The sequence below is a fragment of the Cyrtonyx montezumae genome, unplaced genomic scaffold (genome assembly GCF_038088225.1).
Source record: "Cyrtonyx montezumae isolate F1298 unplaced genomic scaffold, pur_monq_1.0 scaffold_138, whole genome shotgun sequence".
Classification (NCBI taxonomy): Eukaryota; Metazoa; Chordata; class Aves; order Galliformes; family Odontophoridae; genus Cyrtonyx; species Cyrtonyx montezumae.
Genome location: NW_027071868.1, coordinates 1 through 25,997, shown reverse-complemented (window position 1 = coordinate 25,997; position 25,997 = coordinate 1). Strand labels below are relative to the sequence as shown.

The 25,997-nt window shown below is 68.2% G+C and overlaps 4 protein-coding genes across 4 annotated transcripts; 1 reads left to right on the top strand and 3 right to left on the bottom strand.

The window, feature by feature from the left end:
- Positions 1-10,306: 10,306 nt before the first annotated feature.
- Positions 10,307-15,906, top strand: LOC136045379 (branched-chain-amino-acid aminotransferase, cytosolic-like). Its single transcript, XM_065731202.1, is given in 14 exon segments — positions 10,307-10,352; positions 10,481-10,681; positions 10,761-10,871; positions 10,991-11,110; positions 11,532-11,558; positions 11,560-11,696; positions 12,002-12,144; positions 12,231-12,316; positions 12,553-12,693; positions 13,143-13,172; positions 13,174-13,218; positions 13,377-13,436; positions 14,715-14,819; positions 15,559-15,906. Coding segments are annotated over 13 exon segments (1,464 nt in total). The 5' UTR covers positions 10,307-10,352; positions 10,481-10,570.
- A 149-nt stretch (positions 15,907-16,055) lies between these two features.
- On the bottom strand, positions 16,056-17,596 carry TNNI3 (troponin I3, cardiac type). The gene is made up of 7 exons (XM_065731201.1): positions 17,543-17,596; positions 17,359-17,437; positions 17,105-17,146; positions 16,876-17,007; positions 16,682-16,771; positions 16,423-16,593; positions 16,056-16,157 (listed from the first exon to the last, which is right to left on the bottom strand). The coding sequence occupies exons 1-7, from the start codon at positions 17,551-17,553 to the stop codon at positions 16,056-16,058; spliced, it is 627 nt and encodes a 208-aa protein (XP_065587273.1). The 5' UTR covers positions 17,554-17,596.
- A 2,767-nt stretch (positions 17,597-20,363) lies between these two features.
- On the bottom strand, positions 20,364-21,835 carry DNAAF3 (dynein axonemal assembly factor 3). The gene is made up of 4 exons (XM_065731200.1): positions 21,778-21,835; positions 21,308-21,489; positions 20,582-20,678; positions 20,364-20,506 (listed from the first exon to the last, which is right to left on the bottom strand). Exons 1-4 carry the CDS (start codon positions 21,833-21,835, stop codon positions 20,364-20,366), a joined length of 480 nt encoding a protein of 159 aa, XP_065587272.1.
- Positions 21,836-21,939: 104 nt separating this feature from the next.
- Positions 21,940-24,173, bottom strand: HSPBP1 (HSPA (Hsp70) binding protein 1). Its single transcript, XM_065731199.1, is given in 10 exon segments — positions 21,940-22,017; positions 22,118-22,229; positions 22,327-22,423; positions 22,713-22,868; positions 23,253-23,285; positions 23,288-23,422; positions 23,425-23,457; positions 23,460-23,471; positions 23,606-23,810; positions 24,051-24,173. Coding segments are annotated over 10 exon segments (984 nt in total).
- Between the last annotated feature and the right edge of the window lie 1,824 nt (positions 24,174-25,997).

The following is a 25,997-nucleotide window of genomic DNA, read 5'->3' as shown; positions in this document are numbered from 1 at the left end:
CCTGGGGTTGTTGTTGGGGGGGAGATGCTTTTGCTGGTGTTGTTGTTGGGGGGGAGATGCTGTTGCTGGTGTTGTTGTTGGGGGGGGAGATGCTGTTGCTGGTGTTGTTGTTGGGGGGGAGATGCTGTTGCTGGTGTTGTTGTTGGGGGGGAGATGCTGTTGCTGGTGTTGTTGTTGGGGGGGAGATGCTGTTGCTGGTGTTGTTGTTGGGGGGGAGATGCTGTTGCTGGTGTTGTTGTTGGGGGGGAGATGCTGTTGCTGGTGTTGTTGTTGGGGGGGAAAAGTCTGTTGCTGCTGTTGTTGTTGGGGGGGAGAAGCTGTTGCTGTAGTTGTTGGGGGGGGAGATGCTGTTGCTGCTGTTGTTGGGGGGAGATTCTGTTGCTGGTGTTGTTGTTGGGGGGGAGATGCTGTTGCTGGTGTTGTTGTTGGGGGGGACATGCTGTTACTGGTGTTGTTGTTGGGGGGGAGATGCTGTTGCTGGTGTTGTTGTTGGAGGGGAGATGCTGTTGCTGGTGTTGTTGTTGGGGGGAGATGCTGTTGTTGGTGTTGCTGTTGGAGGGGAGATGCTGTTGCTGGTGTTGCTGTTGGGGGGGAGATGCTGTTGCTGGTGTTGCTGTTGGGGGGGGAGGAGACGCTGTTCCTGGTGTTGTTGTTGGGGGGGAGATGCTGTTGCTGCTGTTGTTGGGGGAAGATGCTGTTGCTGTTGTTTTTTGGGGGGAGATGCTGTTGTTGGTGTTGTTGTCGGGGGGTGGCACTGATGGGTGACACTGAGGGATGGTACTGAGGTGATATTGGGGGGACATTGGAGAGCGAAGTGGTGCGGAGATTTTGGGGTACCACTGATGTTTAACAGCACGGAGTGTTGTGGGGTGACGCTGCTGGGACACCCCCGAGTGACGCAGTGACATTGGGGTGATGTTGGGAAGTGACACTGGGGGGGCTTAGGAGAGGGATGCTGGGAACGTTACTGGGGGCACTGATTTGGGGTGAGGTGTGGATGGTGGGGTCGTGCTGGGAGTGATGTTGGAGAACCACTGAGGGGGAAATCGGGGTAACAGTGGGCGACGTTTCGGGGTGCCGCTGTTGGGGCGGTGCTGGGCACCACACCACGAGCTGTTGTGCGAGCAGGAGTTCCACTTGGGCTCCGTGTCCTGCGCTGGCCACGCAGATGCGGTGCAGCAATGGAACAAACCCTGCAGACCCTGGGGAGAAGCACAGCTGGAGAGAGGCAGTGGTGGGGGAGGGGCACAGTGCCCTTTGGTGCAGGGGACGCCCTGCTGGCACTGCCTGTCCCACCCCCCGCTGCCGGGTTCTGCTCTCTGCTTTCCGGCGCTTTGCCGCCTCCCGGGGGTCATAAAGCGATGGGGCACTGTGGGACTGCTATGGGTCACATCGAGGGGAGATGTGGGGTGACACTGTTGGGGGGTGACACACAGCAGTGACATTGGGGAGTTACATTGGGGTATCAGTGGGGGCTGAAGTCAAGGAGTGACACTGGGGTGATGCTGGAAGGTGACGCTGTTGGGGGACATTGTTTGCTGTCACTGGGGTGGTGTTGGGATATCACTGGGGGTGAGATCAGGGAGTCAGACTGAGAGAAGACATGGAGGTGGGGGTGACGGTGGGGGTGGGAGACCAAGGAGTTGGGGGGTAGATGCTGTTGCTGGTGTTGTTGGGGGGGAGATGCTGTTGTTGGTGTTGTTGTTGGGGGGAGATGCTGTTGCTGCTGTTGTTGTTGGGGGGGAGATGCTGTTGCTGGTGTTGTTGTTGGGGGGAGATGCTGTTGTTGGTGTTGTTGTTGGGGGGAGATGCTGTTGTTGGTGTTCTTGTTGGGGGGAGATGCTGTTGCTGGTGTTGTTGGGGGGGGAGATGCTGTTGCTGCTGTTGTTGTTGGGGGGGAGATGCTGTTGTTGGTGTTTTTGTTGGGGGGGAGATGCTGTTGCTGGTGTTGTTGGGGGGGAGATGCTGTTGCTGGTGTTGTTGGGGGGGAGATGCTGTTGTTGGTGTTGTTGTTGGGGGGGAGATGCTGTTGCTGGTGTTGTTGTTGGGGGGGAGATGCTGTTGCTGGTGTTGTTGTTGGGGGGGAGATGCTGTTGCTGGTGTTGTTGTTGGGGGGAGATGCTGTTGTTGGTGTTGTTGTTGGGGGGGAGATGCTGTTGTTGGTGTTGTTGTTGGGGGGAGATGCTGTTGCTGGTGTTGTTGGGGGGGGAGATGCTGTTGCTGGTGTTGTTGTTGGGGGTAGATGCTGTTGTTGGTGTTGTTGTTGGGGGGAGATGCTGTTGTTGGTGTTCTTGTTGGGGGGAGATGCTGTTGCTGGTGTTGTTGGGGGGGGAGATGCTGTTGCTGGTGTTGTTGTTGGGGGGGAGATGCTGTTGTTGGTGTTTTTGTTGGGGGGGAGATGCTGTTGTTGGTGTTGTTGTTGGGGGGGAGATGCTGTTGTTGGTGTTGTTGTTGGGGGGGAGATGCTGTTGTTGGTGTTGTTGGGGGGGAGATGCTGTTGCTGGTGTTGTTGGGGGGGAGATGCTGTTGTTGGTGTTGTTGTTGGGGGGGTGATGCTGTTGTTGGTGTTGTTGTTGGGGGGGAGATGCTGTTGCTGGTGTTGTTGTTGGGGGGGAGATGCTGTTGCTGGTGTTGTTGTTGGGGGGAGATGCTGTTGCTCGTGTTGTTGGGGGGGGAGATGCTGTTGCTGCTGTTGTTGTTGGGGGGGAGATGCTGTTGCTGGTGTTGTTGTTGGGGGGAGATGCTGTTGTTGGTGTTGTTGTTGGGGGGAGATGCTGTTGTTGGTGTTGTTGTTGGGGGGGAGATGCTGTTGCTGGTGTTGTTGTTGGGGGGGAGATGCTGTTGCTGGTGTTGTTGTTGGGGGGAGATGCTGTTGTTGGTGTTGTTGTTGGGGGGAGATGCTGTTGTTGGTGTTGTTGTTGGGGGGAGATGCTGTTGTTGGTGTTGTTGTTGGGGGGAGATGCTGTTGCTGCTGTTGTTGGGGGGGGAGATGCTGTTGCTGCTGTTGTTGGGGGGGGAGATGCTGTTGCTGCTGTTGTTGTTGGTGGGGAGATGCTGTTGTTGGTGTTGTTGTTGGGGGGGAGATGCTGTTGTTGGTGTTGTTGGGGGGGGAGATGCTGTTGTTGGTGTTGTTGTTGGGGGGGAGATGCTGTTGTTGGTGTTGTTTTTGGGGGGGAGATGCTGTTGTTGGTGTTGTTGTTGGGGGGGAGATGCTGTTGTTGGTGTTGTTGTTGGGGGGGAGATGCTGTTGCTGGTGTTGTTGGGGGGGAGATGCTGTTGCTGGTGTTGTTGGGGGGGAGATGCTGTTGTTGGTGTTGTTGTTGGGGGGGAGATGCTGTTGTTGGTGTTGTTGTTGGGGGGGAGATGCTGTTGCTGGTGTTGTTGTTGGGGGGAGATGCTGTTGCTGCTATTGTTGGGGGGAGATGCTGTTGTTGGTTGTCGTGGGGTGTGGCACTGATGGGTGACACTGAGGGATGGTACTGAGGTGATATTGGGGGGACATTGGAGAGCGAAGTGGTGCGGAGATTTTGGGGTACCACTGATGTTTAACAGCATAGAGTGTTGTGGGGGTGACGCTGCTGGGACACCCCCGAGTGACGCAGTGGCATTGGGGTGATGTTGGGAAGTGACACTGGGGGGGCTTAGGAGAGGGATGCTGGGAACGTTACTGGGGGTACTGATTTGGGGTGAGGTGTGGATGGTGGGGTCGAGCGGGGAGTGATGTTGGAGAACCACTGAGGGGGAAATCGGGGGTAACAGTGGGCGACGTTTCGGGGTGCTGCTGTTGGGGCGGTGCTGGGCACCACACCAAGAGCTGTTGTGCGAGCAGGAGTTCCACTTGGGCTCCGTGTCCTGCGCTGGCCACGCAGATGCGGTGCAGCAATGGAACAAACCCTGCAGACCCTGGGGAGAAGCACAGCTGGAGAGAGGCAGCGGTGGGGGAGGGGCACAGTGCCCTTTGGGGCAGGGGACGCCCTGCTGGCACTGCCTGTCCCACCCCCCGCTGCCGTGTTCTGCTCTCTGCTTTCCGGCGCTTTGCCGCCTCCCGGGGGTCATAAAGCGATGGGGCACTGTGGGACTGCTATGGGTCACATCGAGGGGAGATGTGGGGTGACACTGTAGGGGGGTGACACACAGCAGTGACATTGGGGAGTTACATTGGGGTATCAGTGGGGGCTGAAGTCAAGGAGTGACACTGGGGTGATGCTGGAAGATGACGCTGTTGGGGGACATTGTTTGCTGTCACTGGGGTGGTGTTGGGGTATCACTGGGGGTGAGATCAGGGAGTCACACTGAGAGAAGACATGGAGGTGGGGGTGACGGTGGGGGTGGGAGACCAAGGGGAGGGGGTAGATGCTGTTGCTGGTGTTGTTGGGGGGGAGATGCTGTTGTTGGTGTTGTTGTTGGGGGGGAGATGCTGTTGCTGGTGTTGTTGTTGGGGGGAGATGCTGTTGCTGCTGTTGTTGGGGGGGGGAGATGCTGTTGCTGGTGTTGTTGTTGGGGGGAGATGCTGTTGCTGCTGTTGTTGTTGGGGGGGAGATGCTGTTGTTGGTGTTGTTGGGGGGGGAGATGCTGTTGCTGCTGTTGTTGTTGGGGGGGAGATGCTGTTGTTGGTGTTTTTGTTGGGGGGGAGATGCTGTTGCTGGTGTTGTTGGGGGGGAGATGCTGTTGCTGGTGTTGTTGGGGGGGAGATGCTGTTGTTGGTGTTGTTGTTGGGGGGGAGATGCTGTTGCTGGTGTTGTTGTTGGGGGGGAGATGCTGTTGCTGCTGTTGTTGTTGGGGGGGAGATGCTGTTGCTGGTGTTGTTGTTGGGGGGAGATGCTGTTGCTGGTGTTGTTGTTGGGGGGGAGATGCTGTTGCTGGTGTTGTTGTTGGGGGGAGATGCTGTTGTTGGTGTTGTTGTTGGGGGGAGATGCTGTTGCTGTTGTTGTTGGGGGGGAGATGCTGTTGCTGCTGTTGTTGTTGGGGGGGAGATGCTGTTGCTGGTGTTGTTGTTGGGGGGAGATGCTGTTGTTGGTGTTGTTGTTGGGGGGAGATGCTGTTGTTGGTGTTCTTGTTGGGGGGAGATGCTGTTGCTGGTGTTGTTGTTGGGGGGGAGATGCTGTTGTTGGTGTTGTTGTTGGGGGGAGATGCTGTTGCTGGTGTTGTTGTTGGGGGGGGAGATGCTGTTGCTGGTGTTGTTGTTGGGGGGGAGATGCTGTTGCTGGTGTTGTTGTTGGGGGGAGATGCTGTTGCTCGTGTTGTTGGGGGGGAGATGCTGTTGCTGCTGTTGTTGTTGGGGGGGAGATGCTGTTGCTGGTGTTGTTGGGGGGGAGATGCTGTTGTTGGTGTTGTTGTTGGGGGGGAGATGCTGTTGTTGGTGTTGTTGTTGGGGGGAGATGCTGTTGCTGCTGTTGTTGGGGGAAGATGCTGTTGCTGTTGTTTTTTGGGGGGAGATGCTGTTGTTGGTTGTCGTGGGGTGTGGCACTGATGGGTGACACTGAGGGATAGTACTGAGGTGATATTGGGGGGACATTGGAGAGCGAAGTGGTGCGGAGATTTTGGGGTACCACTGATGTTTAACAGCATAGAGTGTTGTGGGGTGACGCTGCTGGGACACCCCCGAGTGACGCAGTGACATTGGGGTGATGTTGAGAAGTGACACTGGGGGGGCTTAGGAGAGGGATGCTGGGAACGTTACTGGGGGCACTGATTTGGGGTGAGGTGTGGATGGTGGGGTCGAGCGGGGAGTGATGTTGGAGAACCACTGAGGGGGAATCGGGGTAACAGTGGGCGACGTTTCGGGGTGCCGCTGTGGGGCTGTGCTGGGCACCACACCAAGAGCTGTTGTGCGAGCAGGAGTTCCACTTGGGCTCCGTGTCCTGCGCTGGCCACGCAGATGCGGTGCAGCAATGGAACAAACCCTGCAGACCCTGGGGAGAAGCACAGCTGGAGAGAGGCAGCGGTGGGGGAGGGGCACAGTGCCCTTTGGGGCAGGGGACGCCCTGCTGGCACTGCCTGTCCCACCCCCCGCTGCCGGGTTCTGCTCTCTGCTTTCCGGGGGTCACAATGCGATGGGGTGCAGTGGGACTGCTAGCTGAGGGCAGTACCCCATTTAACACAAAGGAGTGACCCTGGGGGGGCAGCACTGGGGGTGATGTTCGGGCACCACCGGGGTTGATATCAGGGAGTGAGGCTGTGTTGGCCCTGCTCCCTAGGCAGGCCCCCCCAGTGCCCGACTACTCTTTCAGAGAGAAAACGTTTCCTCAGGTCTCATCTCAATCTTCCCTGGCGCAACTTGTGGCCATTCCCTCTCGTCCTGTCGTTATTTATCAGGGAGAAGAGGCCCACCCCCTCCTCCCCACAGCCCCCCTTCAGGAAGTGGGAGAGTGCAGTAAGGTCTCCTCTGAGCCTCCTCTTCTCCGCCCTGAACCACCCCAGCTCCCTCAGCCGCTCCTCATTGTGCTCCAGACCCCTCCCCAGTTTTGTTGCCCTTCTCGGACCCGGCACTTGGCCTTACTGAACCTCATCCCATTGAGCTCAGCCCAGCTGCTCAGCCTACCCAGGTCCCTCTGCAGGGCCTCCCTACCCTCAGGCAGTTTGACACATCCTCCCAGCTTGGTGTCATCTGCAAACTGACTGAGGGTACACTCAATTCCCTCGTCTAGGTCATCAATAAAGACATTAAACAAGATGGGCCCCAATACCGACCCTTGGGGGACACCACTCGTAGCAGGACGCCAGCTGGACTTACCTCCATTCAGCACTCCCCTCTGGGCACGGCCCTCCAGTTCTGCACCCCACGAGTGAACCCGTCCACGCCACGGGCTGCCAGCTTCCCCACGAGAATACTGTGGGAGACCGTGTCCGAGGCCTTGCTGAAGTCCAGGTAGACCACATCGACAGCCTTTCCCTCATCTACCTGTCTGGTCACCCAGTCACAGAAGGAGATGAGGTTGGACAAGCACGACCTGGCCCTGGTGAGCCCGTGCTGGCTGGGCCTGACCCCTTTATTGCCATGCCGGTGCCGTGTGATCTCCCTCAAGAGCATCTGCTCCATCACTTCCCCTGGTCCCGAGGTCAGGCCGCCAGGCTGCAGCTCCCGGTCCTCCTTACGGCCGCTCCTGCAGACGGGGGTCACGTCAGCGAGCCCCCAATCTCGTGGGCCCTCGGGTCCGCACATCCAAATCGAACCGGCGCTCCGATGTAGGGATAACAACACCAAGGCACGTGGGCAGAGCTCAGGGCCGCGTTTGCGTCCTCTCAGCTCCGCCTTGCCCTTATTTCAGCCTGTGTGGCTCCGGGCGCACTCCTTTCCTTCTGTCGCTGGCGGCTTGGTGCCCCAGCCGCGTCCCGGCAGCACTCACTGCACCAAGCTGCAGCTCCCGTTGGACCATCGCGTCATTTCCAGAGGCTGAGGTGGGAAAGCGCGTTTCTCATGACCTTACAAATGGAGAAGAACGACTCACCTGCACAGGAAGAGCGGGCGCCTCCCACACACCGCCCCGAGCTGCGGGAGCCCCTCAGCGTGGGACCCCGGGACGCCGTGGGGCTCGGGGCAGCGCGTGGCCGGGACCACCCCCCGGGCTGCAGAGCGGGGCCTCGCTTCTTCGAGCGTCGGGGTCAGGGGATGGGGGGGATCACCTCCTTATGAGCCAAACAGGGTTAGAGGTGTTATGGGATAGAGAGTTTGGGGCTGAGCTCAACTGTGGAGGTCCCTTTCCCGTAAGTGGCGCTGAACAGGAGGGGCAGAGCTGCTGCTGAGCGGGGGGGGGCTGCAGGAGCTCAGCCCAGGGGGGCTGCGTCTGCCCCGGGTGCACCGTCGATGGATTTGAGGTGACGCTGAACCCGAACATTTGAGAGCTCGGGCGACGGAGACCGCATCGTGTCAGGAGAGGACCACGGCTGCTGGGTTCCGGAAGCTTCCTGAAGCCTCAGCCCCGGGCAGCGGACGCACCCCGCTCAATCGCGGCTGTGCAGCTTATGGGGCTGGGAGAGCAGACCTGGCAGAGAGAGGGGGACCCCTTCCAACCCCCGTCCCGTCCCTGAGCTTCCCACGGCCGCCCCCAACTGCACGCGGGGCCGACGCTGCAGCGTCACCCACTCCAGCAACACCACCCACGAGGGGAACCCGCAACCCCACGGGCGTGCGAAACAGGGCGAGGCCGACAGAGCCCCATTCAGCCCCTGAGAAGCAGAGTACGCTCCAGCAGCTCTTGGCCCGGGCGGAATTAACGCGGGGCCGCGCTCATTACAGCTGAGGAGGGGGCTGCAGTACCGTGCGACCCCGCACACCACCCCCGATGAAGGCCCCGGGGCAGAGAGCACCCGCCGAGCCCGTGGGGGTGGGAGCAGAGGCTCAGCCGCCGCAGGAGCTCGGGGAAGGAACCAACGCGACCGCGGGAGCGCAGAAACCCCGTAACCCCGTGACCCCGTACGGAGAAGGGCAGAAGCGCCGGGCCGCCCCGGGAGCGGCGTCACCGCGGGGCCGACTGAAGCGCGCCGGGAGTGGGGCGGCAGTGGGAGAAGAGCACCGCCCCGAACTGCGGCCCCAAGCGCGGCGGAAAAGCCCCCCGACCCCCGCACAGAACCGAAGGGCATCGAAAGGACGCAGAGCAGACAGCAGCAGCTTCAGGCCCCCCATCCCCCAAGGAGCAGCTTCAGCCCCCCCCCCAAGCAGCAGCTTCAGCCCCCCCACCCCAAGGAGCAGCTTCAGCCCCCCCCCCCAAGGAGCAGCTTCAGCCCCCCCCCCCCAAGGAGCAGCTTCAGCCCCCCCCCCCCCAAGCAGCAGCTTCAGCCCCCCCCCCTCAAAGCAGCAGCTTCAGCCCCCCCCCTCAAAGCAGCAGCTTCAGCCCCCCCCCTCAAAGCAGCAGCTTCAGCCCCCCCCCCCTCAAAGCAGCAGCTTCAGCCCCCCCCCCCTCAAAGCAGCAGCTTCAGCCCCCCCCCCCTCAAAGCAGCAGCTTCAGCCCCCCCCCCCTCAAAGCAGCAGCTTCAGCCCCCCCCCCCCTCAAAGCAGCAGCTTCAGCCCCCCCCCCCAAAGCAGCAGCTTCAGGCCCCCCCCAAGCAGCAGCTTCAGCCCCCCCCCCTCAAAGCAGCAGCTTCAGCCCCCCCACCCCCTAGCAGCAGAGAGCAAAGCCCCGGGATCACACAGGAGCCGCTCACCCCTCGCTGAGTGCCGGCCCGGCCCGGCCCACACCCCCGTCCTCGGAGCGCGCTCTGCGGGCGCAGGTGCCGGCCCTTAAATGCGGGGCGGAGCCCAACTGCCCCCAGCTGCGCCCCCCCCCACGTGCTGCCCACAACGGGGCCGTGACGGACAGAGCCCGTAGGGCTCCAACGAAGGGCGTCCAGCAGAGGGGACCCCGATGCCGCCGAGGGGACCCCGATGCCGCCGAGGGGACCCCGATGCCGCCGAGGGGACCCCGATGCCGCCGAGGGGACCCCGATGCCGCCGCGCTGCGGTCGCGCTCCGCGAAGGGGCGGGGGCGGCTCCCGGGGAGCGCCGCGCGCCATCCGTTACCGTTACCGACGGTCCCAAAAGCGCTTGTGGGGACTCGGCGTCCCCGGGCGTGGCCGTGGCGCCCACGGGAGCGGCAGCGCGTGGTCCGTGGGCTCCGCTAAACCCATAACCCCAAAGGAAGAGCGGGGGGGGACGGGGCGCGGGGCCCCCACCCGCACCGCGCCCGCCGCGGAGCGAAGGAGGCGCGACCTCTGTCCCACGGCGGCCCCGCGCCCGGCAGCGCCATATAAGGGCAGCGCTGACGTCACGTTCGGCGTTTCCAGGGGCTTTCCCCGCGGCCGCCCCCTTTGCCTTAAAAGGAGCGGGGCGTGTCCCCGCGGGGGGCGAGCCGGGACGGCGGCTTCCTATTGGCTGTCGAGCCGGCGGGCGGGGCGGGGACGAACAGCGCGCTCCCATTGGCGAGTCGAAGGGGCGTGGCGGGGCGGCGCGCTCCCATTGGCTGCGGAAAGCGCGGCGCAGCGGAGCGATGGCGGCGGTGCTCACCCGGCGCGGGGGCGGCGGAGCGGTGAGTGGGGGTCGCGGGTCCCTCCCGGTGTGGGCCCCCCCCGCTGCGGTCCCCCGATGGCCCCCTCCCCCCCCAGTCCCCGCCCCATGGGTTCTCCCCTTGGCCCCGCCCCTCGCCACCTGCAGGCCCCGCCCCCCGCACGCAGGTGACGGCCCCGCCCTCGTGTGGGCGTGGCCGCTGAGCACAGGCTCCGCCCCTCTCCTGCGTGGGGTTCTGCGCTGGGGCTGTGGGGGTCCTGGGGGGGTCCCGGGGGGTCCCGGGGGGGTGCGCACCCCCTCACCCCGTGTTCCCCACCCGAAGGTTCTCTCAGCGCTGCTGGGAGCGCGGCGGCCTTACAGCAGCGTCTTTAGGGTAAGGAGCTGTGGGGGGGCGTCCCCCTTGGGGTCCTCCGGTCGCCGTGTCCCTTGGGGATCCCTGCTGGGGTCTCCTTGAGGGTGAGAGGACCCCACATCCCTTTTTTTTTGGGGGGGGGGGCACAGGCAGCAGAGCTGCGTGTGGAGCAGAGCCCCCACCCCAAACCCAAGCCCCCCCCGGAGCACCTGACCTTCGGCAAGACGTTCACCGACCACATGCTGACCATCGAGTGGAGCCGGGGGGACGGCTGGGGGCCCCCCCACATTCGCCCCTTCCAGGACCTGTGCCTGCACCCCGCGTCCTCTGCACTGCACTACGCGGTGGAGGTAAGACCCGATTAGGGGTCGCCCCGCTCCCAGCGCCCGTCGCCCCGCTCCCAGTGCTCCCAGTTCCCCCTCCCCCCAGCTCTTCGAGGGCATGAAGGCGTTCCGCGGCGCCGACGACAAAATCCGCCTTTTTCGGCCCGAACTGAACATGGAGCGGATGGGGCGCTCGGCGCGGAGGGTCTGCCTGCCCGTGAGTGGCCCTCCCCCCCACGTCCCCACTGCCCCCTGTGTCCTTGAGGGGGTGACAGCCCCGTGCCCCCCCACCCCATCCCATCCCGCCCCCCGTCCCCGTGTCCCCCCCCCCCGCAGCCCTTCGACCCCACGGAGCTGCTCGAGTGCATCCGCGCGTTGGTGCGGTTGGAGCACGAGTGGGTGCCGCGCTCCGAGGACGCCAGTCTGTACATCCGGCCCACCTACATCGGCACCGAGGTGGGGGCGGGGGGGCGGGGGGGGGAGGGGTCCGCAGATGGGGCTGGGGGGCGCTGGGAGGGGCCTGGGAGGGGCGTAGGTGGGGAGTCTGGGGGTTTATAGGGGTTCTGGGGGGGTCTTTGGGGGGGGGGTACCTGAGGGTGGGGCTCCTGGATGTCCGAATCAAGGGGATATTTTGGGGGGGGGGAGGTCCTTAATGGGAGGTCCGGGGTTGGGGGGTTGGGGGGGGGGTACGTGAGGATGAAGGGGATATTGGGGGGGGGGTCCTTAATGGGAGGTCCAGGGTTGGGGGGGCCGTGTGGAGCTATGGCGTCTCCAGAGCTGTTGTTGGGGGATGTATGGAGTCTGGGGGGGGTTCCTGGAGGGGTCAGTGGGGGTCTGTGAAGGGTCCCTCCCTGAGCCCCCCCCCCCCTTTTTGCAGCCATCGCTGGGGGTGGCCCCCCCCCGGGCGGGCACTGCTGTTTGTCATCCTGTGCCCGGTGGGGCCCTATTTCCCGGGGGGGCACTTCAGCCCCGTGGGGCTCCTGGCGGACCCCGACGAAGTCCGTGCGTGGCCGGGGGGCGCCGGGAACTGCAAACTGGGGGGGTGAGTGAGGGGGGGCACCCCCGCGTGTGTGGGGCAGGGGGGGAGGGGCGACACGGGGATGCGGATTAGGGTCCGTTGTGCCCGGGGGGGGAGAGGGGGGGGGGGGGCAGAGGTGTGGGCGACGAGGATGTGTAGGATGCAGAAAGTGTTTTTGGGGCGGGGGTGTCCCCACGTGCGGGTGGGATTCCCGGTGGCGTGGGATGCGGGCGGGACTGGGGGTGCGTACGGGGACGGGGCGAGGGGGGGGGGGAAGGGGAGGATTTGGTGACGGCGCGTCCCCCCCCCCCCCGCCCCGTGCCCCCCAGGAACTACGGCCCCACCATCGCGCTGCAGCAGCGGGCGCAGGCGCTGGGCTGCCACCAGGTGCTGTGGCTCTACGGCCCCCAGCGGCTGCTGACCGAGGTGGGCACCATGAACCTCTTCGTCTTCTGGCACCGCGAGGATGGGGGTACGTGGGGGGGAGGGGGGGGGGGAGGGGGGGAAATAGGGGGGGGGGGCTCCAGAGCACCGCCCCCACCGTGCGCTGCTGTCCAGAGCTGGAGCTGGTGACCCCCCCGCTGGACGGGCTCATTCTGCCCGGGGTGATGCGGCAGAGTCTCCTGGAGATGGCGCGGGAGTGGGTACGGAGCGTCGCGGGGGGGGAGGGGCGTGGGGGGACCCACGGGGGCGTGGGGGGCACTGGGGGTGGCATTGGGAGTGTGGGGACTGGGGGGGGGGGGGACCCTGGGGGGGGGGGGGGGGAGACGCTGGGAGAAAGATGTGTGGGAAACACGGGGGGCCGTGGGGGCCGAGGGAGAATAACGGGGGGGGGGGGGACGTGATGCCATCCCAACCCCCACACCCATTTCCCCCCCAGGGGGAGTTCACGGTGCGGGAGGGGCCGCTGCCGATGGCGGCGGTGCTCGAAGCGCTGCGGGGGGGGCGGCTGCGGGAGATGTTCGGCACCGGAACGGCGTGCGTGGTGTGCCCCGTGGGGGGCGTGCAGTACGGGGGGCAGGTACGGGGGTACGGGGGGTATGGGGGGGTACGGGGGCAGGTACAGGAGGGGGGCATGGGGGGAGTATGGGGGGGTATGGGGGCAGGTACGGGGGGGTATGGGTGGGGTACGGGGGGGATATGGGGGTGGTACGGGGGGCAGGTACGGTGCAGGTATGGGGGGGGGTACGGGGGGCAGGTACGGGGAGGAGATGTGAGGCACTGTGGGACAGGGACGAGTGGGGGGGGGCTATGGGGCGGGGGGTTATGGCTCTCGGGGGGGAGGGCGGCGTATGGGGCAGAGTTGGGGGCTGTGGGGCTGATGGAAGGAGGATAAGGGGGGGGGGGGACGGCGGGAGCAGATGGAGTGGGGGAGCTGTGGGGGCAGGTGGGGGTCACACGGACACCTCTGAGGGCGTCCGCGGGGTCCTGGGGGTGTCCCGACCCCATCTGTGCCCCCCCCACCCGCAGTGGTACCCCATCCCCACAATGGAGAACGGCCCCAAATATGGCGCAGCGGTTCCTGAGAGCGCTGAGCGACATTCAGGTGGGGGAGGGAGGGGGGGGGGGAGGGGGGGAGGGGGGTGGGGGGGGGGAGGTTGGAGGAGGGGGGGGAGGTCGGCTCTGGGGTTGGGGGCGTCCCCCCCCACAAGCTGTCCCCCCCCATAAGCTGAGCCCCCCCATAAGCTGTCCCCCTCCCTGCAGTACGGCCGCACCCCCAGCGATTGGGCCCAGCCACTGTGGCTGCCATGGGACACTCCGGGGGTATCTGCCCCCTCCCCCCCCAGGAATGCACCAAAAACTCCAGGGGGGGGGGGGGGGCAAATACCCCACCCTCAACTACACCAAATGTGGAGGGGAAGAGCTGCCCCCCCCCCCCCCCCAGCTCACCAAATACCCCCGGGGGTGGGGTTGGCAGTCCCCCCCCAGCACTCCGAAATGCTCCTCGGGGGGGGCAGAAATCCCCCCCCCCTCCAACACTCCAAATACCCCCGTGGGGGGCGGGGACAGAAACTCCCCCCTCAGCACTCCAAAATATCCCTTGGGGGGGGCAACCTCTTCCCAAAAGCACTCCAGTTGCCCCCTCCCGGGGGTAAATCCTCCCCCGTGCAATATTTCCCCCTCCCCCCCATGACAATATGGGGACGGGGGGGGGGCAGAAGGGCAGCGATCCCCCCTCCCCCACAGTGCCTTCATTGTAGCCCCCCCCCCCTCCAGTACTGCCCCCACCCCCCCCTGCAGGCAGTGATGGGGGGGAGGGCTCCTGGGGGGGGGGGGGCTGTGCAGCAATGCCTTAACGGGAACGACTCCCCCCCCCCAAAAGAAAAAATAAAAACAGAAAGGTCAACGGGGGGGGAGGGGGGGGAGCCTTAAAAATAGGTCAAAGGTCACCTGAGGTCAGAAGAGGTCACGAATAAAGGCAGTCACGTGAAGCAGTGGCGGTGACGGGGCAGTCGTTAATTGGGGGGGAGGTGTTAATGGGGGGGGGCACACTGACCCCCCCCCCCACAGTCTGTTGTCAGCGGCCGTGGGATTGCATCAGCACTGAGGGGGGGGAATCCCGTGATCATCCCATGCTGCGGGGGGGGGCGGGGGGGGGCAAAGTTCGTCCACCCCTTCGGGGGGGGGGCAGGGATTCCCCCCCCTCGCCCCCCCCCCCCCGGCGCTATAAAGCAGCTCCGGTGCGGCCGTGGGGGGGGGGGGGGGGTCCCGATGGGTGCAGGACAGTGGTTGGTGTTGGCGGTGTTCTGCTGCGCGGGGGGGCCCAGCGCTGCCCCCCCCCCCCCCCGATTCCAGCCCCCTTTTAACGTGGGGGGGGGCAAAGAGGTGGCGTCATTTGGTGGCGGGGGGGGGCCCGGGGGGGGCCCAAGCGGTGCTGGAAGTGCTGCCCGGAGGGGACGTGCGCGGAGCGGAGCAGCGCAGCGCGTTCAGTGAGTGCGGCCCTTCCGCGCCTCGGCGGGGGGGGTTCTGAATGGGAGGGGTTTTATCGGGGGGGGGGGGGCTCTTCTCGATGGGGGCTTCTCACGGTGCCCCCCCCCCCAGGCCTGCTGGAGATCCAAGCGGTTGAAACCGGGGGTGGTGCGGATCCGGGGGGCACAGAGCGGGCGCTTCCTGTGCTTGGACGCGGGTGGGCGGCCGCGGGGGGAGGTGAGTGTGGGGGGGGACCCCGAAAACACGGCCCTAAACTGCCCCCCCCCGTTCCCCTGTTCCCCATCTGCACTCCTTCAGTACCCCCCCAGTTTTGCCCCCCCCCATTTCCAGCTCCCCACCATTGTCCCTCCGCAATTCCGGGCCCCCGTTCCCTCCCCCCAATTTCACACCCTCTGTTTCACCAATTCCGACCCCAATTCCGACCCCCCCCAATTCGACCCCCCCCAATTCCGACCCCCCCCAATTCCGACCCCCCCCATTCCGACCCCAATTCTGTCCCCAATTCCAACCCCCCCAATTCCGACCTATCAGTTTTAACCCCAACTTTGTTCTCCCCTCAAACCCGCCCCCCCATTCTCTCCCACATTTATTCCCCCCCATTCCCTCCCATGTTTCTGCCCCCCCCATTCCCTCCCATGTTTCTGCCCCCCCCATTCCCTCCCATGTTTCTGCCCCCCCCATTCCCTCCCATGTTTCTGCCCCCCCCCATTCCCTCCATGTTTCTGCCCCCCCCCATTCCCTCCCATGTTTCTGCCCCCCCCATTCCCTCCCATGTTTCTGCCCCCCCCATTCCCTCCCATGTTTCTGCCCCCCCCCATTCCCTCCCATGTTTCTGCCCCCCCCATTCCCTCCCATGTTTCTGCCCCCCCCCATTCCCTCCCATGTTTCTGCCCCCCCCATTCCCTCCCATGTTTCTGCCCCCCCCCCTGACCTCCCCCTTTTGCTGCCCCCCCAGGACTCGTACTCCCCCTCCTCGTGCAATTTCCACGAGCGCGTGCTCCCCGACGGGTACAACGTGTACGAGGCCGAGCGGCTGCGCCTGCCCCTGGCCCTGCCCCCCCCGGCCCTGCCCCCCCCGGCCCTGCCCCCCCCGGGGGCCGCAGCGCCGCGCCGCCCCCCCCCCCCCTTGACCCACTTCCTGCCGCTGCCTGGGCAGGGCCCCCCCGAAAAGCCCCCCCCCACGCCTCGGCCCCCCCCCAGCGTGGACCCCGACTCCTCGGACCCTTTGGGGCTGTTGGGGCGGCCCCCCCCTGCGCAGCCCCAGTTACGGTTTATGAGCGTTTATTTATGGGGGGAGGGGTAATTTATTGGCGGGTAAATTATTGGGGATTAAAGGTGCCGGGGCCGCACTAAGGCGGGGTCTGCGTGGAGGGGCTCCCACGGAGGGGCGTGGGGGTGGGGGGTTGCTTCGGGCCCCCCCTCGGGGCTGCCCCCCCTCGGGGCTGCCCCCCGTCAGGGCTGCCCCCCCCCCGGCGCCTCGAACTTCTTCTTGCGCCCCTCCATTCCGCTCAGCGCGTCCACGTTCTTCCGCCAATCGCCGACCTCGCGACTCTCCTGGCCACGCCCACTCCGTCTTCACCACGCCCCCTCGAGCGCAAAGCCACGCCCCCACCCCGATCCTTTTACTCGTCTTCTACGCGGCCGCGCCCCCTCAGTCACACCAGGGCTGCCCCCGAAGGCCACGCCCCCCACCAAGACCAAGCCCCCATCAGACCACGCCCCCCACCAGACCACGCCCCCAGCGTCCCACCATGACCTCCGTGTCCCCAGTCCCCCTTCCCCTTCCCCCCTCCTCCCCCCGCCCCCCCGCCCCCCGCACCTTCTCGGCCTCGTCCTTGCGCACTTGGCGCAGCCCGGCGCGCAGATCGGTGCCCACGCGGTGCTTGGAGCCCAGCAGTGCCGCCATCATGGCATCGGCCGACAGCCGCACGCGGCGCAGAGCGGGGCGCACGAAGCGGCCCCCCACCACGCGGCGCCGCAGCTCCTCCATCTGCCACAGACACGGCACGGGGGGTACTGGGGGGCACGGGGGGCACGGGGGCACGGGGGACATGGGGGGCACGGGGGGGCTGCCCCACCTCGGCCACGTTCTTGCTGACGCGCGTCCCCATGTCGTAGCGCTCCTCGTCCACGCGCCCGATGCGGGCGTGCAGCTCCCGGCACAGCTCCTGGCAGAGGGGAGGGGGGCGGAGATGGTGACCCCCCCACTGTCCCCCCGAATATCCTCCTCACGCCCCTCCCACTGCCCCCCACGCCCCCCCCACAGCCCCACCTGCAGCTGGGCCACCCCCAGCCCCTCGAGCTCCGGGGGGGGGCACAGCTCTGCCAGGTGCCGCTGTTTCTCCGCCGCCCGCTCCTGCTCCTCGCGCTCCAGCTCCCGCTTCGCCCTCTGCAGCAGCAGCGTCTGGGGAGGGGGGGAGGGGAGGGGGGGGGCACTGGGGGTGACCGGGACACCGCAGGGAAGAGGGACCCCCCCCACCCCCCCGTGGGCCCCCCCTTACCTTGAGCTGCAGCTTACGGGAAGCCGAGATCTTGGACTGCCTCTGGAGGAACAGTGGGGAGAGTGTCCCCACACCGTGGGAGCTCCCGTGGCCCTCCCCCACCCCACCCCTCCCCCACCCCACCTCACCCCTCCCCACCCCCCCCTTTGTCCCTGACGATGTCGCTGTGTCCCCCCCCACGCCCCCCCCCACATCCCGTGACCCCACCCGTGACCCCCGCCCCCTCACGTGTCCCACGGGTGTCCCCCCCCCACCTTGGCGTGGGGCTCCACGGCGTACCCGCGGTAGTTGGCGGATGATTTGCGGCGCAGGGGGGGCGGTTTCGGTCCCTCCCTGGGGGGGGCAGAGGGCTCAGAGCGCTGTGACTGCCCCCGCCCCCCCTCCCCCCGCGGGGACCCCACGTTGGGTCCCCCCCCCCCCCCGCACACCCCCACTCACTCCTCGGCCATCGTGCATCGGCGCTGCTGGAAGACAAAAACAGTGCCAGGGGTGGGGGGGCCCGGGGCGGCCCCCCCTTATCTCAAGGCCCTACCCTATATGGGACTGCGGCTGCAGTGCTGATAAGGGGATAAATATAGACCCCCATCAGCCCCCCCCCCTCCACCAAGGACACTACGAGGGCACCGACCCCCTCCAGAACCCGTCCTGAGCCCCAGAGCCCCCCCCCCCCCCCCCCCCACAGCCTCCAACGATCCACGGATCCCCGGACCCCCCCCCCACCCCTTTGCACCACACACCTTCCCTGACCCACGGGTCGCCCCCACCCCAAACATCCCCTCCTCCAGACCCCCCAGCCCCACACTCCACAGCTCTCCCCTCCACCCCCCTGAGGACCCCCAGCCCTGGAGAACTCCCACCCCCCCCCCACACGCTCCATAGGAACCCCCACCCCACAGAGCCCCCCCACCCCACAGAGCCCCCCCACCCCACAGAGCCCCCCACGCCGTTACCTCGGCTGCTGTGGATGCGGGAGGCGGCGGGGGGCGCTTTATGAATGGGAGGGGGCGTGGCTTCAGGCGGCAAGTGTGACTTAGGGGCGGGGCCTAGTGATAGGGGCGGGCTCGGTAGAAACGGGGCGGGGTAGGGAGTGGGGGTGGGGGCGGGATGGATTTGTTGCGGTGGGGGTGGGGTCAGGGGGAGGGGCGGCGCCGGAAGCGGGCGTACCCCGGGGGCACATCCGCCCCCTCCCACGGCTCAAAGCCGCCCCCCCGCGCCAGCGCCGCCGCCCGCGCCCGGAACGCCTCCATCTGCGGCGGCCGCACCACGGGCACGAAGCTGGGGGGGGGGGGCACGGGGTCAATCGCGGAGGGGGGGGGAGGGGGGCAGCAGATGGGGGCCCCCCACCCCCGGAGATCCCCCTCGGACGTACGTGGGCAGCTCCACCAGCAGCGCTGCTGCGGGAGCGGCCAGGCGCAGCAGGGGGGGGGTCAGCTCCTCCAGGGACCTGAGGGGGAGGGGCTGAATGAGGGACCCCCAGGGCCCCTCCAGCCCCCACTACTGCCCCCCAGATACACAGAATCCCCCCAGTTCCACCCCCCAGGACCTCCCCCCCCCCAATTGCCCCCTGAACCCCCACCTCTCTCAGAACCCCCCACCCAAACCCCCCAGGACCCCGGCATTGTCCCCCAGGACCCCTGCGTTGCCCCCCAGGACCCCCCCCGTTGTCCCCCAGGACCCCCCCTTGTCCCCAAGACCACCCCCTTGCCCCCAAGACCACCCCCTTGTCCCCCAGGACCCCCCCCCTTGTCCCCCAGGACCCCCCCCCCCTTGTCCCCCAGGACCCCCCCCCCTTGTCCCCCAGGACCCCCTCTTGCCCCCCAGGACCCCCCCTTGCCCCCCAGGACCCCCTCTTGCCCCCCAGGACCCCCCCTTGCCCCCCAGGACCCCCTCTTGCCCCCCAGGACCCCCACCTCCAGCCCAGCACGAGGACCCCACAGCGCCGCTCCAGCCCCGCCCGCGCTGGGGGGCCCTGTGCCGATCCGAGGGGCAGGAAGCGGATCCGGACGGAGGAGGGCAGCGCGGGGCCTATAGGGAATGGAGGGGGGGGCTCACAATGGGGAGGGGGCGTTTAGAAGAGTGGGGGGGGGGGGCGACACTCACCCAGGGGGCTGCCCCCATCCCAGAGAGGGTCCTCGGCGGAGTCCCCATCCTCATCATCCTCATCCCGGGGGGGAACCGCACGGCCCCCCCCGCTGTGCAGCTCCCCCAGCAGCGCTGTGACGTTGTCCATGGAGATCTCTGTGGCCGTCTATGGGGGGGGGGGGGTCACAACTCCATCACAAATATTAACGCCCCCCCCCCCCAGAAACCACAAAGCAGTGCCCCCCACCTTGTCACGGCCGCCGTTCTGCGCGAGGCCGAAGATGAGGAAGGGACCGGTGACAACGTCCCCCAGAACCCCCGCTCTGCCCCCGGCTGTCCGTCCTGGGGGGGGGGGCACAAAGAGGGGCTTCTATTAGGACCCCCCCCGTCCCTGGGTGGACCCCCCCCCCCACCCCCCAAGAAGAGGAACCCCCGGAGGACTCACAGCCCGAGCGCAGCGCCCGCTCTGCAGGGTGGGGTTGGGGACGTGGGCACTGCCCCCTCCCCCCCGGGGCACAAACGCCACGCCGCTCTGCCGCCACTTGAGCGAATTCGGGGGGGGCCACGGTGGTCGCCTTCAGAAGGAGAAGATCACGCTCATACGGAGGGGGGGCAGCGTGCGCCCCCCCCCATCATCACCGTGCACAGATCCTCCCCGCGGTGACCCCACCCCGGTGACCCTCCCCCACCTCTGAGCATTTCCTGGGGCTCCGGAGGGGAACAAAGCCGTGCGTGGGGGGGGGGGTCCCTCCTCCGCCGTGTCCCCAACCCCCCCCCCCCCCCAGACCCCCCCCCCCAGACCCCCCCTTACCCCGCGTGGGCGCAGCTCCATCCAGAGGTCCCAGTCCGCCAGTGCCCCCCGAGCGTCGTAGCGGACCCCGTGCAGCCGCCGCAGCCGCCACTCCCAATCACGGGGGGGGTCCCGGGGGGGCTCCCGGTGCCCCCCCTCCCATCCCCGGAGCACGGCCTCCAGCGCATCGCGCTCCCTGCTCTGCGGAGTGACCGCACCGTGGCCCCGTCCCCCGGGACCCCCTCCACACCCCCCCCCCCCACACCCCCAGGACCCTCCGAGATTGGCACTCAGGACCCCCCCAGAGCCCCCATCCCCGTGGGACCTCCCCCCCTCTTAACCCCCCCCCCCACGTCGCCCCTCCCCCTCCCCCCGCCTCTACCTTCATCAGCTCCACCTCGAGGGGGGTCCCCCGCCTCCCCCCGCCGTCACCCACCGCCGCAGCCGCCCCGCGGCGCCCCGCAGCAGTCGGGCGGTGGAGGGGCGGAGGCGGACGGACCCCATCAGCTCCAGGAGAGCGGCGGCGCGCGCTGTGGGGCAGCAGAGGGGGGTCAGCCCCCGCCCTCAGCCCCCCACCCCCCCCCCATCCCGGTGCTCCCCGGTACCGCGCAGCCCGCTGCTCCCCGGGCCTTCGGCGGTAGCGAGGAGGAGGAAGAGGAGCTGCCGGGCCACGGCCTCGGGGCGCCGCTCAGCCACAAAGATCTGAGGGGAGGGGGGGAGCAGCCATGAAGTGACCCCACCCGGTAAGCCCCTCCCCCCACCCGGTAACCCCTCCCCCAACCGGTAACCCCTCCCCCCATCTGGGAACCCCTCCCCCCATCTGGGAACCCCTCCCCCCACCCGGGAACCCCTCCCCTCACCCGGGAACCCCTCCTCCCACCCGGTAACCCCTCCCCCCACCCGGTAACCCCTCCCCCCACCCGGTAACCTTCTCCTCCCACCCGGTGAGCCCCTCCCCCCACTCGGTAACCCCCCCCCACCCGGTAACCCCCTCCCCCCACCCGGCAACCCCTCCCCCCACCCGGTAACCCCACCCCCACCCGGTGAGCCCCTCCCCCCACCCGGTAACCCCTCCCCCAACCGGTAACCCCTCCCCCAACCGGTAACCCCCCCCCCCACCCGGTAACCCCCCCCCCACCCGGTAACCCCTCCCCCCATCCGGGAACCCCTCCCCTCACCCGGGAACCCCTCCCCCAACCGGGAACCCCTCCCCTCACCCGGGAACCCCTCCCCCCATCTGGGAACCCCTCCCCCCACCCGGTAACCCCCTCCCCCTACCCGGTAACCCCTCCCCCCACCCGGTAACCCCTCCCCCCACCCGGTAACCGTACCGTGATGCTGAAGCGCGGCTCCCGCTGTGCCCGCGCGGCCGTGAGCAGGAGGTGCCGCCCCTCCGCCGCCCCAACGAGCAGCGCCGTGACATCACCGCCGCCACCGTCCGGGACTGGCAAAAACCCGCGGTTACCGGGACCGAGCCGAAGGGGGCGGGGGGGAAGCGGGCGGGGCCGCAGAGCTCACGGTGTCGGTGGAGGTCGAGAGCCGGGGGCCACCCCCCAGCAGCACGCGGTGCCCAGCGCGGCCTCCATGGGAGCGGCGTCTGCCGCGGCACCGGGCGCCCAACGCGGGACGGGGGGGCGAGGGCCGCGGTCTCCGCGGTAACGGCGCGCGGCCACGCCCCCCGGTAGCGGCTTGGCCAATGGGGACGGACGAGCGGACGCCGTCTCCGTGGCAACGGACCGAGGCTCCGCCCATTGGCAACGTGACGCCACGAGGCCCCGCCCCCCTCCCAGGCCCCGCCCACCGGCGCTGTCCAGCGCGCGGTGCTGAAGGGCGACGTTCCCCGGCCCCGCAGCCACCATCAGCACGGCCCAGCGCAGCGACACCTTTATTGCGACCCCACCCTCAGCGCCCGCCCCGCCCGGGGGGAGGGGCCCTCGGCACAGTCCCGTGGGGGTCCCCGCGGTCAGCGGTCCATCGTGCTCTCCTCCGTGGGGGTCTCGAAGCAGAGCTGCAGCAGCTGCTCACAGAACTCCAGCTCCTCCTGCGCGGAGGGGTCGCGTGGGGTCAGGACCCCCTCCCCCCACAAAACAGCCCCGAGGGGTCGCGTGGGGTCAGGACCCCCACCCCTCCCCCCCCAGCACCTGGAACTCGTCGCGGCCCCGCAGCGCGGCCCGGCGCTCCCGCAGCAGCTCGTCCAGGTTCAGCTCCGGAGCGCGGCACTCCCGGATCACCGTCGGGAAATCCGCCGCCAAACTGGAGGAGGAACGCGCCCAGAGGGGGTGAAGACGCCCGGAGCACGGGACCCCCCCCCGCCCCCCAGACCCCACCCCCCCGATCTCGGGGGGCTCACCTGCAGAGCGCTCCCAGGACGTGCTCGTGGGCGCCGTCGTGCTCCGTGCGCAGCAGGGCCACGAGCTGTGGCACCGTCCCCAGGCGGCACAGGGGCTCTGCGGACCGACGGGTTTGTATTGGGGAAGGGGGGGACGGAGTGGGGCGCGGGAACGGGGGCGTTTCTGGAGGGGGCGTTGGGAGAACGGCCCTGGGGTACCCGGGGATCCAGGGGGAGTCCTGAGGGCGGAGCTGGGGGTAGGGGTCCCGGGGGGAGGGCGTAAAGGAGAGTGCTGAGGTCAGCAGGGGCTCCCAGGGGAACGATGGGGGGACAGCAGGACGGGGGGGGGGGTCCTGGAGAGGGCAGGGGACTGAGGGGACCCTGGGGGTGAGGTGTGGGGTGCTCACCTTTGAGGCGGGGGTGCTCACGCAGCAAGCTGTGCAGCAGGAAGGCAGCGCGGGCACGCAGCGGGGCCCGGGGGCTCTGCAGGACGGCCCCCAGCACCTCCAGCCCCCCCAGGCTCTCAAACTGGGCCAGGCCCTCAGCCTGGGCCCGCACTAAGCCTGGCAGGAGAGAAAGGCACGGGCTCGGTGTGGGTCCCAGGGGCCACGCCGGTCTCTAGGTGCCCGGATGCTTTTGGGGACAGGTAAGGGGGTCCACCTCCCTCTTGGCACCCGCAGCCCCTCAACCCCTACGCGAGGAGCCCACAAAGCCACCCCTCCCCCCACATCCCAGAACCCCCAGACCTGTTTCCTCCCCCCGCAGCCCGGCCTTCCCCAGCACCTCCCGATCCCCATCTCCCCGCGCCCAATTTCTCCTCCCCAAACCTTTATCTCTATATTCCCAATGCCGCCCTCCCAACATTCCCCACACCCCACCGCCCCCAAATCCTTCACCCCTGCCCCAGTCCCCCCCCCACGAACCCTTCATAGCCTTCATCTACTTACAGGAGATAGCGAAGAGAGCCCGGGGGGGCACGCGGGGTCAGGGTCTCCCCGCAGACACTGCAGGAGGGCGGGGAGGGCCCCCAGCGCCAGCGCTCTCCCCTGCGCTCCCGGAAGGTTCTGGGCACACGCTCCCACGACCCGGGCAGCCCCCGCCCGCAGAGGGGCCCAGGGTGGCCCAGCAGCCCCAGCACCACCTCCAGGCCCCGAGGGCGCAGAAATCTGGGGACAAAGGGGAGCGCGTAAGGAAGCGCCTCCAGCCCACCCGGCATCCTCCCCGGGGCCTCGGGCACTGCCGCCCCCCAGGGCCCCTCCGCAGTCCGTGACGGAGGAGCCCCCCCCCCCCGCAGACCCACCGGTGGCGTTGTCGAGGCTCTCGCACAGCTCTGCCAGGACCTCCAACGCCCGTTCGTGGGGCGCGGTCTCCCCGGGGCCCCTCTCCGCCGCCTCCTCCCCGGGACACGGCTGCGCCAGCACCTCCAGGCAGCGCCGCAGCTCCTCCACCTCCTGCCCGGTGCCGCCCAGCGCGTCGGCCACGGCCGCCCGCAGCCACCGCTGCCGCTGGGGGGGACGGGAGGACGGCCTCAGTGCGGGGGGGCGGGGGCGGGGGGTTGGGAGGGGGCTGGGGGGGGCGGAGGGGGCGGGAGTTAGGGTTCGGGGTCTGAGGGGCGCGGGGGGGGGTGGTGGGGGTTGGGGGGGTGGGAGTAGGGCTGGGGGTTTGAGGGGGGCGGGGGGAGTGGGGGCTGGGGGGTACAGGCCCCAGGACCGCCCCCACCCACTGCCCCCCCAGGCCGCTCTCACCTCCTCGCCCATCGGCTCTCGGGGCTCCGCGTGAGGGGCGGTGGCCGCCACCGCCATCTCCAGAAGGCCCTGCAGGCTCCGGGGGGGCTCCCGGGGGTCCCCCCCGCTCGCGGCTCCCGCCATGGTTCCTCAGCGGCGCCTCAGAGCCGCGGCCCCCGCCCCGCCGCCCGCCATCTTGACTGGGGCGGGGCCCCGCCTGCGCCGTCGGCCAATGGAAGGCAGCGGCGGGAAGGGCGGCGTCATTGACGGCGCACGCAGCCAATGGGGAGCGAAAGGCGTGGGGAAAGGCGGGCCTGCGGGGAGGGGTGGGACGCGGTGCCTGACGGCCAATGGCGAGCCGCGGAGCCGGACCAATCAGGCGCGGTGCAACCGTTCTCGGCCAATGGGAGTCGCCGGCACCTCAACGAGGGGGGGCGGGCCGGCCCCGTAAGACTGACAACGTCGCTAACCAATGGTCGCAGCGAGCGGTAGGGAGCTTCGCCAATGAGGAAAGAGGGCCGGTGGGCGCACGTGCTGTGCGGCCAATACGGAGCGAGGGCGGGCGGGCGCGCGTGGCGGCAGCGGAGGACGCGGGGAGGGAGAACCGGACCGGACCGGTCCGGACCGGTCCGCCCGGGCCCCGGGTGAAAGAGAACCGGACCGGAACGGACCGGACCGGAACGACCCTAGGTGAAAGAGAACCGGACCGGAACGGACCGGCCCCGGGTGAAAGAGAACCGGACCGGAACGGCCCGGTGCCGCTCCCGGTGCTCCTCCCGCCGCTCTCGGTCGGATCGCTGAGTGGAGGTGCGGCCGCAGTCAGAGCGGTTCGGTAGTGGGGAGCTGTCGGTATTGGCGGCGTTACGGGTCCGCTGTTGGCCGCTATTCGGTTATTTACGGTACCGGGTCGCGGTGCGCCGCTATTCGCAGCGTTACGGGTCCGCTGTCGGCCGCTATTCGGTTATTTACGGTACCGGGTCGCGGTGCGCCGCTATTCGCAGCGTTACGGGTCCGCTGTCGGCTGCTATTCGGTTATTTACGGTACCGGGTCGCGGTGCGCCGCTATTCGCAGCGTTACGGCCCCGCTCGTTTCGCGGCCGTTGTCCGCGCGGGCGCCGCTCGGTGCATTACGGCGGGGGGGGGGGGGCGGGGCGGGCGCGGCCGCTCGAGGGATTACGGTACGAAGACAAAGAGCCGCCGGGGCGGTGGGGGACGCCTCGGCCGCCCCATTTCCTCCCCATATCCCCCCCCATCCCGCAGGAGCCCCGCGCGGAGCGGCCATGGGGTCGCGGCGGCTGACGGCGCGGGAGCTGTGTGAGATCGATGACCTGGCCACCAGCCTGGTGCTGGACTCCGTGCTGGGGTTCCGCACGCACAAGATGGGCGTCAGGTGCGGGGGGGCCGCGCTGGGGGTCCCGGAGCGCGGCGGTCCTAACGGGGGTGGGTGGGGGGGTGGGTGGGAGGGGGAGGGGGGGGGTTGGCCCGTGCCGCCCCCATTCCTACTGCGGGGGCGCCCCACAGCGCCCCATTCCTGAAGGGGGAACCGCAGCGCGTCCCGATCTTCTATAGGAGCCCTACTCCTGCGGGCGGGATCCTCAGCGCCCTCTTCTTTAGCGGGGGAGGGGGGAAGGGTAGGCCGCTGCCCCGGGCCCGGCAGGCGGAGGTGGGGGAGGGGGTCCCACAGCGCCCCGTTCCGCGGGGCGGGGGTCCGCACCGCCCCATTGCTCGGCGGTGCGGGGCGGGGGGGCGAACGGCGACGGGTCCCGCGCCGAGGAGGGGTCCCGGAGCCGTTGCCGCTGCCGCAGCCCCCTCCCCGCGCTGCGGCGGAAGCACCTCCTGCGGGCGGCGGTGGAAGGCTTCCGGCGGCGGCGGGACCTGGAGGCGGCGTGGCGGGCGCTGAGCGGGGCCTGGGCCGCGGCCTTCTTCCAACGGCGGCGCCCGCTGCAGCGCGCCGCGCTCAAGAGTCAC